Source organism: Lampetra planeri, chromosome 19 (genome assembly GCF_965212315.1).
Source record: "Lampetra planeri chromosome 19, kcLamPlan1.2.h2, whole genome shotgun sequence".
Taxonomy (NCBI): Eukaryota; Metazoa; Chordata; class Hyperoartia; order Petromyzontiformes; family Petromyzontidae; genus Lampetra; species Lampetra planeri.
Genome location: NC_136125.1, coordinates 11,962,387 through 11,979,230, shown reverse-complemented (window position 1 = coordinate 11,979,230; position 16,844 = coordinate 11,962,387). Strand labels below are relative to the sequence as shown.

At 52.4% G+C, this 16,844-nt stretch overlaps 1 protein-coding gene across 3 annotated transcripts in view; it reads right to left on the bottom strand.

Moving 5' to 3' along the window:
* LOC144724173 (short transient receptor potential channel 7-like) overlaps window positions 1–16,844 on the bottom strand; it is a 47,568-nt gene that overhangs the window by 10,777 nt on the left and 19,947 nt on the right. For 2 of the 3 annotated variants that reach the window (XM_078603096.1, XM_078603097.1), the window contains exons 1-5: window positions 13,051–13,382; window positions 7,809–8,241; window positions 1,467–1,694; window positions 874–1,038; window positions 17–233 (exon numbers count right to left, since the gene is read on the bottom strand). In XM_078603096.1, the coding sequence (XP_078459222.1) occupies window positions 17–233; window positions 874–1,038; window positions 1,467–1,694; window positions 7,809–8,241; window positions 13,051–13,382 (1,375 nt within the window). Of the gene's footprint in view, window positions 1–16; window positions 234–873; window positions 1,039–1,466; window positions 1,695–7,808; window positions 8,242–13,050; window positions 13,417–16,844 lie in introns of those variants that run through there. The other variant, XM_078603095.1, reaches the window with a different exon arrangement.

Sequence of the window (16,844 nt, the reverse complement as noted above, 5' to 3'; positions counted from 1 at the left end):
ACCCGTCTGCCCCTACCGAGAATCCAGGCGAGGATGAGCATCTCTGTGTAGGAGAAGGTGGTAGTCTTGACGCGGAAGAGCTGGCGGGGGTGGTCAGTCCGCGTCTCGTTGGGCAGGAAGGGCGCTCCCTCGAAGCGGTCGGACGCGTTGACGATCAGCAGGCCCAGGAAGACGGAGAAGGAGCAGGCGTGGGCCACGAACTTCATGAAGGGGCTGCGCAGCACCCGGCCCAGCTGCGTCCACGCGCGGTGAGAAACACCTTCAACAATCCCATCCGCTGGACACCTCGCAGCAGCCCAAACCTACGACGCCCGGCGTTAACCAGGCGGGCTGCCGTCCGTGTGTGCGCTAACGAGGCTCGTGCCTGCTTCGCTTCGGGTGCCATTATTGAGGGGCGATTTTGGCTCAGAACTGTGCTCAAGGGGCCTGGGTCTCGGTGGCCATGGAAACGCGGCAAAACAGAGCAGGGAAAGATACATCGTTAAGTATGCTTGGATTATGTAAAACTTTACAACCGTATTCACGCCAGCCTTGGTAGCAGTAAGTCTGTTGGCTGCGATGAGACAAGGGGGCTGAGGGAGGATGCATCCTGGGCAGTAAGGCCGGGGCACCACGCTGGCTGCTTTTAGCGCTGGTGTGTTTGTGCGAACTTTAGGAAACCCCTTGATGATCAATTGGTCCCGAGTGACCACGTAACATGATGCTAAAGTTCACTGCATATTGAGACCACCTATTTGAGGGTTATGATGCCCACCACCACCACCACCACCCTCCGCCACAGACGGACGGATCTAATCTGTGGTTGGGCCGCGTGAGCGTGAGCGCAACAAGGAGCACTGGCGGCGGTGACGGCGGCGGCGGCGCCCCACGTACCCGGCTGCACGGCGCCACCCAGTAGGCGAGCGCCAGGAGCGGCATGCATAGCGCCACCCCCAGCACCACGAGGCACTTGACCCCCACGGAGCGCTGCCGGAGCCCCGAGACGTCCTCGTACCAGATGGAGAGCAGCTGCTGCTGGCAGTTGGGGTGCGCCACAAACTGCACGGCCACGTTGTTGCGCTCGTCAGCATCGTCGTCGTAATCATCGTCATCACCGTCATCATTCTCATTGTCATCATCAAGATTGTTATTATTATAATCATTATTATTATTCCTACGATGGTCATCGTCAAGACTGTTTTGGTCACCATAGTCTTGATCACATTCATCATCAAGATTATTATCATCTCCATTGTGGTGATTATGATTATTATCATCATCATCGTCGAGATTATCACGGCCAACGTCAGTAGACCGACAAAGAGCCGTAAGGCGTTGTTATTATTATCCATGTGTGTGTATGTGTGTGTGTATGTGTGTGTATGTGTGTATGTGTGTGTATGTGTGTGTGTATATGTGTGTGTATGTACGGTTGTACATTCGCGACGGCCGTAGCCGCAAGTCGCCGTCCGCGTAGGCTCACCCACCTTCTTCACCTCAAACTTGATGGACAGCTTGAGGCGGCTGAGCGTGGGCCGCCACTGCCGCCGGTTCCTCTGCAGGGGCAGCGATGTCGCCGGGCCCCCCTGGGACGCCTCGGTGGTGGTGGCGGCGACGCCGTTGAGGATGGCCTCCACCTCCTCCGTGTCGCGGCACAGGTCCAGCAGCCCCACCACGAAGTCCTTGCACTGGCCCGAGAGCTTCTTGTAGTCGTTCTGCACGCGCACCAAGAATCGAATTTCTCTTCTTGGTTCTTTCGGTAAAGTCACGTAGAAGGGAAATAATAAAAATTAAACATAATAAAATAATTCTCACGACTTTTCGGCCACAACGCAAGCAGCTGTCCTCAGGTGAAGAACAGGTCTGTCGGGAAGACAGTGTCTGAATGAAACACCCCAGGCTTGGAACATATATTTAAGCTGGGTTGGAGGGGGAAGAGCGCCTTGACAAAATAATTTGCATATCAAGAGGAATTTAGCATATTTATGGGAAATACAGATATGGGATCGTCCGGCACGCAGTGGGGGCCAATGTCGTTCGCGATAGAGGTTTTATTTTTGGGTTAGATCGTGTAAATGTACATGTGCCGTCAAGCCCGCCGCCACCCGATGCGGCCAATTCGTAAGGTTTGTCACGTGGACAAAACGTGCCGATTCGCTATTGCTGCAGAATATAGGTGCGACGATGAGTAGACCCACAAAACTCACAATTCAGTGCGACGTCTCGCTGGTGATCAGAACCAGCTTCATCGGGCGATTTGGCAGAATTGTGAGGAAGTTATTCCTGATTTCAGTCTTAAATAGAGCGAGACGATGTCATCACCGTGAGCCTATCAGGTGCAAAGATCAGTGGGGCGTTTATTGTAATCACATACATTACTATGGATTGTTAATCTGAGAAGATGCAGGACAGATGGTACTTCCAGATGGGCTCATCACAATGCATCACTGTGAGCTGTTAAGTATTTGTTATTTATCTGTTATTTTATTTTTGTTATCATTCCTCTTCACCCCGGACTGCAAACCCTCACCAGTGCATATTCCACACGTCCTCGTTTCACAAAAACAAATACATATAAAACGTATTTTGCACGCAGTTTCTCAGCTGCAAATCGTCCGGTTGTTTGTACCAATCCCCGAATCTCATGCATCCCCGAGACCGATGCTAAGAGCCCTCAGGGTCTGCTGTTTTGTATTGAAATATTCCACTCTAGCCGACGATTCATCTGCCGCGAGCGTTCCAATTAATTGCGTTTGAAGATTTATTCCCATTTTATGGGTTGGACAATTTCAAGAATTAATGAACATTTTTTTTATGGCCGGATTATATATTTAGGGGTTTTTTTCCTGCCAAAGACGACATGACCCGGAATGCACCCAGTCTTAACTGACCCAGTAAACTAAAGGAGAGTAGCGGCTGGAGAGGGCGAAAACGGGCTACCACCACCACCACCACGACTCTGGGTTGTGTGGTCAGCAGAGGGCAGTGCGGACACATCTCCTCTCTTCCCATCTCTTCCCATCCCATCTCCTGTCTTCTCCCAAGTGCGGCTCTCTAAGCAGCACGGCCGCCGCCGTGTCGTGTACACCACCACCACCACCACCACGGTGCATTGCGCCTCACCAATTGGAAACAACAACAAAACAACAAGACAACGTCTCTCCTTGGCGTACTGGCTGCTGACCCCTGGACAAGGCCGACCTGCTGTGACTCCCTGCCCCGCTACCACGACCCCTACCACTACCCCAACCCCTATCACTATCACTACTCCCATCACTACCCCTACCACTACCCCAACCCCTATCACTATCACTACTCCCATCACTACCCCTACCACTACCCCAACCCCTATCACTATCACTACTCCCATCACTACCCCTACCACTACCCCTACCACTACCCCAACCCCTATCACTATCACTACTCCCATCACTACCCCTACCACTACCCCAACCCCTAACACTACCCGTCCTGAACCACCTGTTCTCCTGCCACCATCACTGCACCACCACTTTTAACGGCAACAACAACAACAGCCCCACTCTAAAATCTCCACCACTTCTCGTCCTTCACGTGCAATCATTCAATCGCCGCAAAGCGCCTTGAGGTACGAAGGCGCCAGATACATCTGGACAGGATGTGATCCGACATCGTCGTTGCCCTGCCGCCACAACACAACACCACAACACCACAACACAACACCTGCCGCCACAACACCTGCCACCACAACACCTGCCGCCACAACACCACCGACTCGCCACACTCGAGACAGACAGCCCGCATGCAACCCCGGACTCCACCCGGAGGAATCATCAACAACAAGAAGTGTCCATCACGCGCGGGCGCAGTCCGAGACGCGCAAATCTCAAACGACGACGCTGCGGCAGTATGTGCAGCGAAAAACAAACAAACGTTACGCTTCGATTTAAAGCTTTCGTGACTGCAGGGATTCATCTTCTTGGTTCTTTCGGTACAGTCACGTAGAAGGGAAATAATAAAATAAAAATATTATATTATTATTTTATTATGTTTGATTTTTATTATGTTATTACTTCCCTTCTACGTGACTTTACCGAAAGAACCAAGAAGATGAAACGTTAAGCTGTATAGAAACATTAGTTGTTTTCCTCTCTGACGTTTGATTGTTGTGCATTCTGTACTTGTACACTGCCCGCAGAGTGTGCGCGCGCGTGTTAACGCGTTGGCGATGTCGTCATGTGTTTATATCGTGCACGAGTGAACTGCTTTCTTAACCCATGCTAACAACGCGCGTGCGTCTTCTACGCGGCGCGTAAGAACCGGTTCAAGCGCGATTCACGTCCTCGATGGCACTCGGCTGGAGACGATTATCGGTGTTCTCGCCGCGTCGGGTAAAACCGCGGCGTTGTGAATTGGGGTGTTCATCGATACTCGCACGGCGCGACAGCACACGGGCACTGGTACGGTACCAACGGACGCCGGGGTTCCTCTGCAATCACTACAATACGTGTGCAATGACAATAGAGCCTGCACGCGGTGTGACGGGACTAGTGGCCACGGGAGGTAATGACAGAGGGGAGTCGGCCTGCAGTACGAGTGGACTAGTGGCTATGGGAGGTAATGACAGGGGAGTCAGTTGTGAGTGCGAAGGGATCGGTGGCCACGGGAGGTAATGACAGGGGAGTCAGTTGTGAGTGTGAAGGGACTGGTGGCCACGGGAGGTAATGACAGGGGAGTCAGTTGTGAGTGCGAAGGGACTGGTGGCCACAGGGGGTAATGACAGGGGAGTCAGTTGTGAGTGTGAAGAGACTGGTGGCCACGGGAAGTAATGGCAGGGGATTCGGCCTGCAGTACGAGTGGACTAGTGGCTATGGGAGGTAATGACAGGGGAGTCAGTTGTGAGTGCGAAGGGACTGGTGGCCACGGGAGGTAATGACAGGGGAGTCAGTTGTGAGTGTGAAGAGACTGGTGGCCACGGGAAGTAATGGCAGGGGATTCGGCCTGCAGTATGAGTGGACTAGTGGCTATGGGAGGTAATGACAGGGGAGTCAGTTGTGAGTGCGAAGGGACTGGTGGCCACGGGAGGTAATGACAGGGGAGTCAGTTGTGAGTGTGAAGAGACTGGTGGCCACGGGAAGTAATGACAGGGGAGTCAGTTGTGAGTGCGAATGGACTAGTGGCTATGGGAGGTAATGACAGGGGAGTCAGTTGTGAGTGCGAAGGGACTGGTGGCCATGGGAGGTAATGACAGGGGAGTCAGCTGTGAGTGCGAAGGGACTGGTGGCTACGGGAATGTTCAAGAAAGGAGCGTGGTCAGGTGACGGAAGAGGACGGTGGAGTCTACCAGTAGAGGGAGCGTCCAGAGTCAGTGAGAATGATCGAGAAGGGGGGCGTGGCCTCGTGTTGGTACAGAAAGGAGATGCGCGGGAGACTCGGGGCTGTTGCGGTGGAATCTCCGCCTGATGTCAAGTGAACGTGTCTTCAATGAAGTGCCATCTCCAGAAAAGTGTGTCAAGTCGTCATTACACGTGTACAAACTTTATCAAAGCGCGTCCGTTTCGGTAAAGGACGATAATATTTAAAAACTGCCGTGTCCACCGCTGTGTATTTCCTTATGTGCTGCGACGAAGGTGAGTGGTGGTTGATGGTGGTGGTGCTTGACTCGATAGTCCACCTGCCGGCGTGACTCTTTGTCTTCATGAGGCCACCATCGGATATGTCGTCATCACCGGGGATTCATTTCTCAAGGAATATTTTACGGGTCGCCGGTCCACAGGGGAAATGGCAAGTGGTCAGTACCCACAGCGATAACAAAAACGAAACTATGTTTTTTGTTTTACCAGGTTAAGGCCCACTGAGTTATGTAGCTCTTTTTCAGAAGCGACCTGGCTGGCCTCAAATGATAGCTCAGCGAAGTGGCTTATTATCACGTGGAGATTTATAACAGCCGCATACTCTAAACGCACGTTTCTAAATGTGGAGGGCAAAGCCGGAGGACCTGGAGAAAAATCCACGCGACCACGGGGAGAGAGAGAGAGACACCGCAAACTCCAAATATACAGCAGCAGGCGTCAGGGTCGGGATCGAACCCACGACCTCCTTGCACACCAGGCGTAAGCGAGGGGCATACTGGGTGTGGTGTGCCGGGAAATATTTTCCACGCCGGAGAACCGGACAGACCCAGCTGCAGTTGATCACCGATGATAAAAGCTGCTGGCAGTCTCTGCAGCGTCTGCTCCTCTGCCTCCAAGAGCAGGGATTTTGTCGATTCAAGTTCGAACCAAAGGCCACACGCCCGGCTGGCGATATGGGCCATTTAATCGGTTACCGTGACGGTATTATTTATGAGGGCTTGGGAATGCCCACTGGGACCTCTGGGGCAGCACCGTAGACGCTACCAGGGCAGGTCTCGAGGGGGTTTTGCCCGGTTAGCCCAAGATACCCTCCCGTGGCTGATAGACCTTGCGAGATGCTGAGCAATGGGAAATTGTGAGAAATGGGAGATGAGAAATGGGAGATGATGAGAAATGGGAGTTGCGAGGAGAGTTTACCAGAGCGAGCGCCTACACACACGCCTGTCACTCGTGATGGATGGCCTTGATGATGATCCTGTAAGATGATAATATATATGATGATGGTCTTTGGTACCTTTCGGTAAAGTCACGTAGGTATAAAATAAGATAAATCACGACGTTTCGATTGCAACACAAGCAATCATCGAATAAAACAAATCACTGCGTTTCGATGATTGCTTGTGTTGCAATCGAAACGTCGTGATTTATTTTAGTTTATACCTACGTGACTTTAACGAAAGAACCAAAGAGTATGGATTCCTGCAGTCACGAAAGCTTCAAATCTACATGATGATGATCGAACTTCATTTAATATAGCACCCTTTACAATAAAATTGTCACAGAGCCTATATAAATGGTGACGACTGTTTTCACTTTGTAAAACTATAATAATACTATTTTTATTTTACCAGGTAAAGCCCACTGAGCTATGTAGCTCTTTTTCAGAAGCGACCTGGCCACAAATGATAGCTCAATTAAGTGGCTTATCACATGGAAATCTATAGCAGCCAAATACTTTCAACGCATGATGTTGATTCTAAATATGGAGGGAAAAACCGGAGGCACTGGAGAAACATCCACACGATCGTGGAGAAAGAGACATGCATACTCTAAATATACAGGCATCAGGGTCGGGATCGAATCCATGGCCTCCTGTATACCAGGCGAGGTAGTCAACATCTCACCACCATGGCGCCTGCAAAAGGAGTATGATGATTCTGCACGTGATTATGATGTAGATCATGAGGATCATGATCCTGCAATTATCATGACGATTCTGATGATTTTAACAATGACTATGCTGTACCAGTGACGAATTGGCACGTTTTGCTTATGTGACAACCCTTACTAGTTGGCTGTGTCGGGTGGTGGCGGGTTTTAATGACACTTTAATATATTTACGCGATCTAACCCAAAAACCTCTCCTATGAATGACAATGTGCATGATGATTATCCTGTAGATGCCACTGATAATAAAGCTAACCACGGCAACCCAACACCTTGAACCACTCAAAAACAGAACACCACCACCACCAACAACTTAAGATCAATTAATTAATTGGTAGACACCACGTAACAATTATCACCCGCTGCTGTGAAAACTTAATAAAAAAAACCCAATGAGGCTAAGTGAGGCTTTCCTGGGTAGAAAAAGCAAAATAACAATCACCAACAACAACAACAACAAACTTTACCCACAGATCCTGTCCATCGTGCAAGGACCGCCTGTCCACCGCACGGGCACGCACGCACACACACGCACGCACGAGCACGCACCTTGAACTCCTTCTCGATGTTGGCGAGCGTGGCCAGCTCGTCGCTGAGCTCGAGCGCGGCGAGCACGGGGTCCTCGCTGGACAGCGACAGGTAAGCGGCGCTCGCCAGCCCCCGGTACGCGTTGATGCGCGAGCGCGAGTGGCTGAACGAGTCGCCGGCGCGGTGCCGCTCGGCGCACTCGCCGCACGCGCAGAAGTAGTCGTGGGGCCGCTCGATGCGCGCGCCTTTGCGCAGCAGGATGTGCACCACCTCGAACTCCTGGCGGTGCGCGGCCAGCACGAGCGGCGTCACGTCGTGCGAGAAGCGCGTGCCGTCTTCGTCGTACGCGTAGAAGTCGTCGCTCGGGTCCAGCTGCCCGCGGGGCCGCGGCGCCAGACGGCGGCCGCCCGCGAACGCCGGGTTGCTCAGGATGGCCTCCACGATGCGCACGTACCTGCCGGCGGGCGTGGCGGCGGCCGACGTTTCGGTTAAAATCGGCGCCGACCGCCACCCGCGAGCCCGGGTCACGGTCATCCCCACGGCAACCTCCCCCCGCAGATCGAGAGCAAGAAAAGCGGTCCTACAAGGCATCGCCATCACTTGGATGCACGGCGAATCTGTGCGACCGCCCTGGGTCCCGCGCTTTGGGGGGCTGACGGCGGGGGGCGCGCTTGTGACGTCACGGTGTCACGTATTCTCCGGTTTAGTTTGAAGGCGTCGGCGTGATTTGCCCTGGGCCCCGCACCCCCCCTATGGACGGCCGCGCCTACAGCTACTCTAATCTCCCCGACCCTAAACCCCAACGCGAAGCCCTCACCCATAATGCCTGACCCTTAACTTAAACCCTCAGCTTAAATACTAACCTTAAATATAAATAATAACCCCAACCATCAACCACCATCCCTACCCATCATCCCTACCCCCTAACCCTAAATCCTAACCTCCCAACCCCAACAATGAAAACTACCTCCAACCCTAACTGTTCACCCTAAACCCGAGCCGTAAATACTAACCCACAGTCACACACCCTAAACTTTAACTGTATTCTCTAACCTAAACCCAACTCTAAAACCCTAACCTTCACCCTTACACATTCCTGCGGAGGGAGCTGGTAGGAACGTTGGGTTGCTCGGTCAATGGCCAGGGTCAACGGCGGCGTGGTGTATTCCGCAAATATGCCCGACTGTGAGGGCGGGCACAAGCCGGCGTGAGTAGGTTAAACGTTGAGTTTTATAAGGGCACCACGGGGTGACCAGCCCCTCCCCACCCAGCCCCACCCCTCCCACATTTCTCGTGGTATTGTTCGTTTTGAAGCACCCTGTACTGCAACGGCCTGAGGCTATTATAATATTCGTATGGCTTTATAATTCACCCCCTATTTATCAATCATGAGCCAGTCCATAGCCTGAGGGGCTGAGAGGTCTGCAGACCGATACCACTCCACCATCTATCTCCCTGCCTTCTGCCGATTTCAATACCCCCCCCACCCCTCGTTCTTGGCGGCTGCCTGCAGAAGCGATGTGGACACTGACAGCCCTTCGCTGAGTCTCGCAGAGCCCTCAAGAGTCCATGCCAGGGTGTCCCCGTGCTTTGGAAAATGTGTCAAGTCTGTTGTTGTAAACTGTTAACTTTTCTTTTTGCACTTGGGATGAAAATGGAGCGCTTGGAGAAAAGTGCGTTCACGTGACAACGAACGCGGACATTGATGTTGCTGGCCGCCTACTTGCTGTGCAGTGTCTCTCACCGGCATTGATTTCCTTCACGGGCTGACGTCTCGCTAAGTCAGATGCCTGCGCCGCTACCGCGAGCGGTTTTGTTGTGTAATTGAAATATCTACACGTCGTTATTGCGCAAACGTTTTACCGATTTACTGGCGTAGTGGTTGAATGCACTGCATTGTGAAGGTGGAGACTCCACGCCATGGCTACCAACTCGTGGCAAACCATATCGAGAACTTCCCAGGGCTCCCCTCCTCCTCAGCGGTCCGCACCGTCCGGCGTGGTGGAGAGCGCCGTGGCTTGGGGAGGGCCTTCATCCAGCAGTGGATTAAAGAGGGGTCTGCCAAATATTTTTTTCTTTCTTAACATGCAAACCGTTTTCATTTTGCTTTGTTTTCTGTACTAGTTCCCCTGCCAATGGGTGAACTGATCTTCACCCTAACGCCTCGCAAGCATTGATTGGAAATTAAAAAAAGTATCAATTAAAAAAAAATCAAGCAGAACGCCGGAGCTGTGCGTGTGTCGAGAGGTAGTTCCCCGGCCTCACCACTCGACTTGCACCGCCTGACCCGCAACGTGATGCCCGCGGACTGGACGGCCCCCCGCCAGTGCCCCGTGCACCGCGCGTGGTGCCCTGGGAGGAGCGGTGGTGCAGTGGTGTCGGCGCACTGAGCTGTTGTGGACCTGGCCACGTGACCCACTTGAGTTCCATCTTTCCCGGCCACGGCGAACGTCAGTGGTGGGCGATATATCTGAGCTGCTGGTGGGCACACCCTTTCACTAACCCACACCACAATCACCAGCGTGGTGGAGTATGGCCAACCCCCCCCCCCCCCCCCCAAGGACCGAGAGGAGTTTGGCGCTTTTTATCCATCAGTGGATGACAAAGAGCCGCGAGAATCGAAGAACACAATTCCATCCTCTGTGATCAACTCCTGCTAGAGCTCCCAACGAAGTCTATGACTGCGTGTGCGAAGGCACTCGGGGTTAGATTCATAAGCAGTGAGTTCAGCGAGGCGTCGGTCTAAGCCTCTCGCCTCATTAACCAACAGGAGAGAGGGTAGGGCACAGGGACTACAGTCCCGTGCCTGCCATTGGTATAAACGCACAAAGATAAAGATGTCTCGCTTAGGCAGACAACCGGTTGGGGTGCCGTTACCGAGCACCTGCTAAGGCAGGGAGAGCGCGGCGGTGTGGCCAACCCAACCCCCAGCCGCCTTTGTCTCTCTCTCTCTCGAGTGCTCACGTTTCACACGTTACGTCGGTTACTTCTTCAACAACGCTCAGTCCACAGAGAGGAGACCCAGGACCGGTTCTGATATCGCTCGCCTCTGATGTTGGCCGTGGCCGGGAATCGAACTCGCGTCGCTGGGTTGGTAGCGCGGTGCAGTAACCGCTCCGTTGTCGCTCCCCGCAAAGCATCATCATTGTCGGCAACACCTGCGACCAGTCCACGGCTGGACGAAGGCTTCTTCAGGTTCATTGCCACCTCTGCCGCAGGACTCTGCAGTGGCGAGATGTTATCGCCCTCGCCTGGTATGCAGGAGCTCGTGGGTTCGATCCTGACCCTGACACCTGCTGTATATCTGGAGTTTGCATGTTCTCCCCGTGGTTGCGTGGATTTTTCTCCGGGTCCTCCAGTTTTTCCCTCCATATTTAGATTATTTAGATGCTGTAAATGTCCACACAAGCCACTTCATTGACATATCATTTGTGGTCAGCCAGGTCGCTTCTGAAAAACAGCAACATAGCTCAGTGGGCCTTAACCTGGTTGAATAAAATGGTTTAGTTTTAGCTCATCTCATCGCTCCATCTCCATGGCGCTAAATGTTTCTCTTTGACGTCTCTCCATCACCAATCTTGTCCCATCAGCCATCGTGAGTCGTGTGCTCGCCCTCTCATACTTTTCAGCAGTCAATGTGATGACTCACAATGCCTTCCTCTGAGTGTAATTATATCTCGAGCATGCATCTCTCCACCCTTGTTTGTGTCATGCTAAGTTCTTGTTGCGTTGGCCATGTTTACGATCTGTATGTGTCTAAGCGAACGATACGCACGTGTCGTCTTTGTTAGAGAAGGATCCCCCGTGTCGCCTTAACAGACTGTTGGGGCAAGTGCTGTTAGCGAGCACCTATGAAGGCCGACACGGCACACGATGGGGTGGGTGGCCAGCACCACGCCCGACCGCCTTTGTCTCCCCAGTGGCGATGTTTACACACCGCAGCAGGTACTCATTTGAGGCTGAGTCGACCTAGGGAAGGCCCAGGACCAGTTCAAATAATCGCCACCGGTATTGGCCGGGTCGCCAGGTTCGTAGCGCGGCGCGCTAACCGCTGCACAAGCGCTCCCCATTTGTAAGCCAGACACGACTCCGACAACTGCACGTGTGCTGACAACTTTCCTCTGTAGCTACATTGGTGCCCTGCTGCTCAATGATAGATTAATTAATTATATTATTATTTATATAATTTGTATTGTTGACAATCATTCTCGGTGTATTTCCCATTGTTGTACACGACTCTTGCGTGGGTTATTTTTTATCACATTTATGTTGAGCCCTGCTCTGCACTCTTCTCTATTGGGTTCCTCGATCATTTCCCGTGCTTTATTTCCATCGGTTGTTATAATGATTGTGTCATCGGCAAATCCGAGATGGCTAATAACATTTTTCCATTTATATACGTGCCATTATTTCTCTCGTACAATGTTTCCCTCTCCCAGAAAAAAAAAAATTCGCTTCTGTAGTGCCGCTGTGAATATCCTTGATGAAAATCCCTCTCCCCGCATGAGTGCTCTTCTCGATTTGTACCTTGTTACGTAACGTATATGTCGTCTCAGCTTAGCCGTTCCATCTTCGCAAAAGGTTTTTGTAAAAAAAAATCGTTATAAAGGACACGGTGTGTAAAGCGTCTTCCGCTGAATTAAAGAAATGTAATATTTCCCCATAGTCTTCGCTGCTTGATATTTATTTGATACGTTTTTTTAATGACGTATCCCATCCTCTCAAGCACCAACTCATCCACTCGCATCGCACTTAGTAGCCTGTCACCCACTCCACTGCTCGCTCATCCTCCTGTCCTCCTCCGCTCGCTCGCTCGCTCACCACGCACACCAATTGTCGAACGAATACGTTCTAAGTTCGCACTCATTACACACAAAGTGCTCGCCACAAATGAACCACAACACCTCGCTGATCTCGTCAATGAGCATAAACCACCATCACGCGAACTCCGCTGGTCATCCTCGCAGCAGAAGCAGCAGCGGCTTTTGGCTCGCCATCGAGCAAAGGCGGTGGTCACCGCATCGCGATGCGCTTTCAGACGCGCTTCTGCGGCCGTCTGGAACGCTCTTCCTTCCGATATTAAGAAGCCACCGGAGCTATCCACTTTTAAATCATCATCATCATCTAGATTGACAAACTGATTTCTTTCCAACTTATTTTATGCTTTTGTTTGTTGTCCGTCCCCCGCACCTCCGATTAGCACGGTTGGCTACGTACGGTGCGAAAGAAGTTCAACACACGCACACTCCTCTCCCGCACTCACCCCTTGCTGATGGCGAGCAGCAGCGCGTCGCCGACGCGCGCCAGCCCCTCCTGCTTGAGCAGCAGCTCGGTCACCTCCAGGTGCTCGTTGCCAACGGCGAGCTGCAGCGCGTTCTGGCCCATGTAGTCGACGCAGTTCACGTTGATGGGCCGCTCGCCGAGCCCCTCCAGCATGCGCCGCACCACGGGGATGTTGCCGTACTCGGCCGCGTCCAGGAAGCGCTCCTCGTCGGCCGTGAGGCTGGCGGCGCGAGCCCCGAACATGTACGCGGGGCTGCGGCCCGCCTGCCGGCGGCCGGCCTTGTCACGCGGCCCCGTGGGCCGACGCAGCATGCACGAGGGCTGAGCGCGCAGCGGGGGCGCGCGTCTGCGGGGTGGGGAAGGGTGCGGGGTGGGGGTTGTGGTGAGGAGGCGAGGGTGCGAGAGAGCGGCTTGCTCAGCTGCTCATGTCGTCCTCGTCGTCATTCTCAACGAAATCGCTCAATTTCTCACCCGTTCGTTCGCTCGTTGTTCTGCACTCACACCCCTCCACCACGCTTCCATTCGCCCCGTCACCCGTTCACCAAATCTCGCGTCCTCGGAGCACCTCGCTCACTCCTCCGCCACCCAGCGCTGGATTAAGTTCGATGGGAGCCTGGGGCTGTGGTAGATTTTTGGAGGCCCCCTCTTTGTCCATCCAATTCCTCCCCCTTACTGTTTCACTACCACCACCGCTACCGCGACTCATGCCTGATGCCAAACGGTACACTCTCATTCTGCTTGGTTATTGCAGTTGCAGTTGTTTTCCCTTATAAATGGGGATATGCAAATTGTCAAGCTGCGCGGCCCTATAAGCTTCACCCCCTAAAGGAAATCTGTCCCTGGTCCTAGAATCCGCGCGTGACCCCACGCGCGTTGAACGAGGAGGGACGGACGAATGACGGCGCACGGGGAATTGCGCCGTGCGATGTGGGCCAACAATGTGTGTTTGTGTTCGCGAAGGTTTTTGTTTTTGTTGACGACTGCGTGGGGATTGTTTGGCCGGCGTGGTGCGGCTCTCTGGTCGGACCTCGTGCCCAGCGTCGTCCTTCCCCCGGCGACCTCCGATGAGCGCGGTGGGCTCCGTGCGGCGTGCGGGAGAGGGGGTACGTAACGGCAGGTCGGGGAATGTCTCCCGTTGTGAACACTCCATGCGTCTTCAGTTGTACATGGGTGTGTGTGTGTGCTTTTAATGAGCGCCGTTTATTTAAAATGAGGTTCTTTGGATAATTGAGAGAAGGGGTTAAAAAGTAAAATGTAACGATATGTACCAGAGCACGCATCCTACTCACAAACAAGACGATGTTTGTGCTTTCAACGTTGTCAAGTTCTTCACTCAGTGTATTTAAGCAGGTGGGAAACTATTGAGACTCCAGTTTCTTGTACAGGGTGTATGCAGTTAGAATTCTCTGTATGAGTCTTATCGTCGATAACAAGATGTATTTATCCTCCTGGAGAAATCCGATAAGCTATGAAGCTTTTTTCACAGATGTCTAGAAGGGGGGGGGGGGTTAGAAAGTTATTAAAACGAAAAAACGACAGGAGTGTAAAGTTTAGGGAATGTAAGCAAATCACTAAAAGTACATACATATACTAAAACTAAACTATGTTTTGTTTTACCAGGTAAAGCCCACTGAGCTACACAGCTCTTTTTCAAAAGCTACCTACCCACAAATGATAGCTCAACAAAGTGCCTTATCGTCGTGTGGAAATGTATATCCCCCGGAGAAAAAAAACATCCATGCGACCACGTGGAGTACACGCTCGCTCCAAACAGCGGGCGTCGGGGTCAGGGTCGGACCCACGCCCTCCTTGCACACCGGGCGAGGAAGATGACACCACGCCACCGCGATCCCATTGAATTGCGGTGACGATCTCGATGGCAAGCGCTGCTGTTGTACCCATTGAGCTACCCACCAAGAAGCTCTCTTGCCAAAACATAGAAATGAGAATACATCCACGGTACTCACATGGATGGCAAAAGAGGAGTAATTTAACTCCGCTCACTGTGCCTCCCCAGGGTCGTTTCTCCCACGCTTAGCAATCACCAGATGTAGGTAGTGTACGACGGCTGTGTCCGATTTACACATGAATGGGGAATAACGGAATGGGAAGATGGGCTCTGGGGAGGCGTAACGGCCTAAATTATTTGAGAATCACTGCGTGAGGCTTAAAATTCGGCACCGTGAATGAATATCTAATTAATACCGGAGATAGGGGAGTGTTCGAGCAGGCGGTCTGAGCGATATAAAGCGACCGTGTCTTGTTCTGCACGTCGCCCATGAAGGTATCATCATTGGTTGAAGATGTATCATGTGACGGCACCTTAAACTTAACGGTCGACATATTGTCAACGTACTCCTCACATTAACACATTTCCAATTAACTCGTAGCCCTGTGTTAATCCACTGCTGTGATGAATGCCTCGCCACACCCGTGTCAGTCATGGGTGTGTGTCTTTTTTCCCCACCATACTTCACCACGCTGGTCAGTGCAGGTGGCGAAGGGGAGTGCCCCAGGACCAGTTCAGATATCGCTCGCTACTCATGTTAGCTGTGGCCAGGAGCAAACTCAAGTCCCCCGGGTTGCTTACATGTAGAAACATGTCAGGGTTGTTAAACGATGATCCGTAAACCAAGTCATTTTCCGAATCGATGATCGATTAGAAACTCAAGAATCCGTAAATTTCTCCCAGTGGTATTTCGTCAACGAATGAGCTGTTTTGTTGACACGCGTGATCATACACACCGCCGTCGTCGTACACACCGCGCGGCGCTAGCGACTTTGTCTGCCAGCGGCCGTCATCTTGGGGCGCGAGTGGGAGGCCTGAAGCACCACCGTGCGGCAGCACACTTCGCTGTGGACGGGCCTCAACAACCAGGATGGGTCTCTGGGTCGCGCCACGCTCTACCCCAGCACACGTGACCTACCGAGCGGCTCAACTCGTGCACCCATTTGTTCCCGTGGTGGGTGGACAGAGGTGGGCAGATTGAACGAACTTGCTGCCTTTATTTCAACTGCCGCGCCCGGAGATTGAACGATAAGATCGGAACCGGCGACCTCTGGATTGAAAGTCCGGTGTGCTGCAAGCTATTACGCCAGGGCAGCTTATTTTGTCTCCCAGCTAAACAAAAGGGCAGCGATGTTTCGTTTATTGCTCGAGACATTTTTAGACGTACGGCTAACCGGTAAATGCGTTTCGGCCCTTTTATTTCTTGTGATTGTAATGCACTTGTTTTAACAACCCTAATGCGCGTGTGTGTACACAGCGATGCAGAGGTGGGACAAAGTCATTGTTATGCAAGTCCAAGTCGAGTCGCAAGTCATCAAATTCATGACTCGAGTCTGACTCGAGTCCAAGTCACATGACTCGAGTCCACACCTCTGCAGCGATGTATACATTCCGTGAGTGTTTTCTTGTTTAGCAATAGCCCGACAGGTATTAACGAGCCCCTTAAGAAGCTGTGATTACCCAGCATGCTGCTCTATACAGAAAGGGGAATTGGACCCGTTCCATTACTTTGGGAAAAATGTTTTATGGGCGGGTAATAGGTAATGTGTGTGCAGTTTTCAATTGAGATGACTGCTGCGCTGTAGGAGTACAACTTGTAACTGCAGCGTAACATTTCCATGGCATTATATGTCACCCCCCCCCCCCCCCTCGTATAGCTACAACAGGCTGTAGGGGCAAGTGCTGTTAGCGAGGAGCAACTATGAAGGCCGCCACGGTGCACGAAGGGGTGGGTCGCCAGCACCACGCCCGGCCGCCTTTGCCTC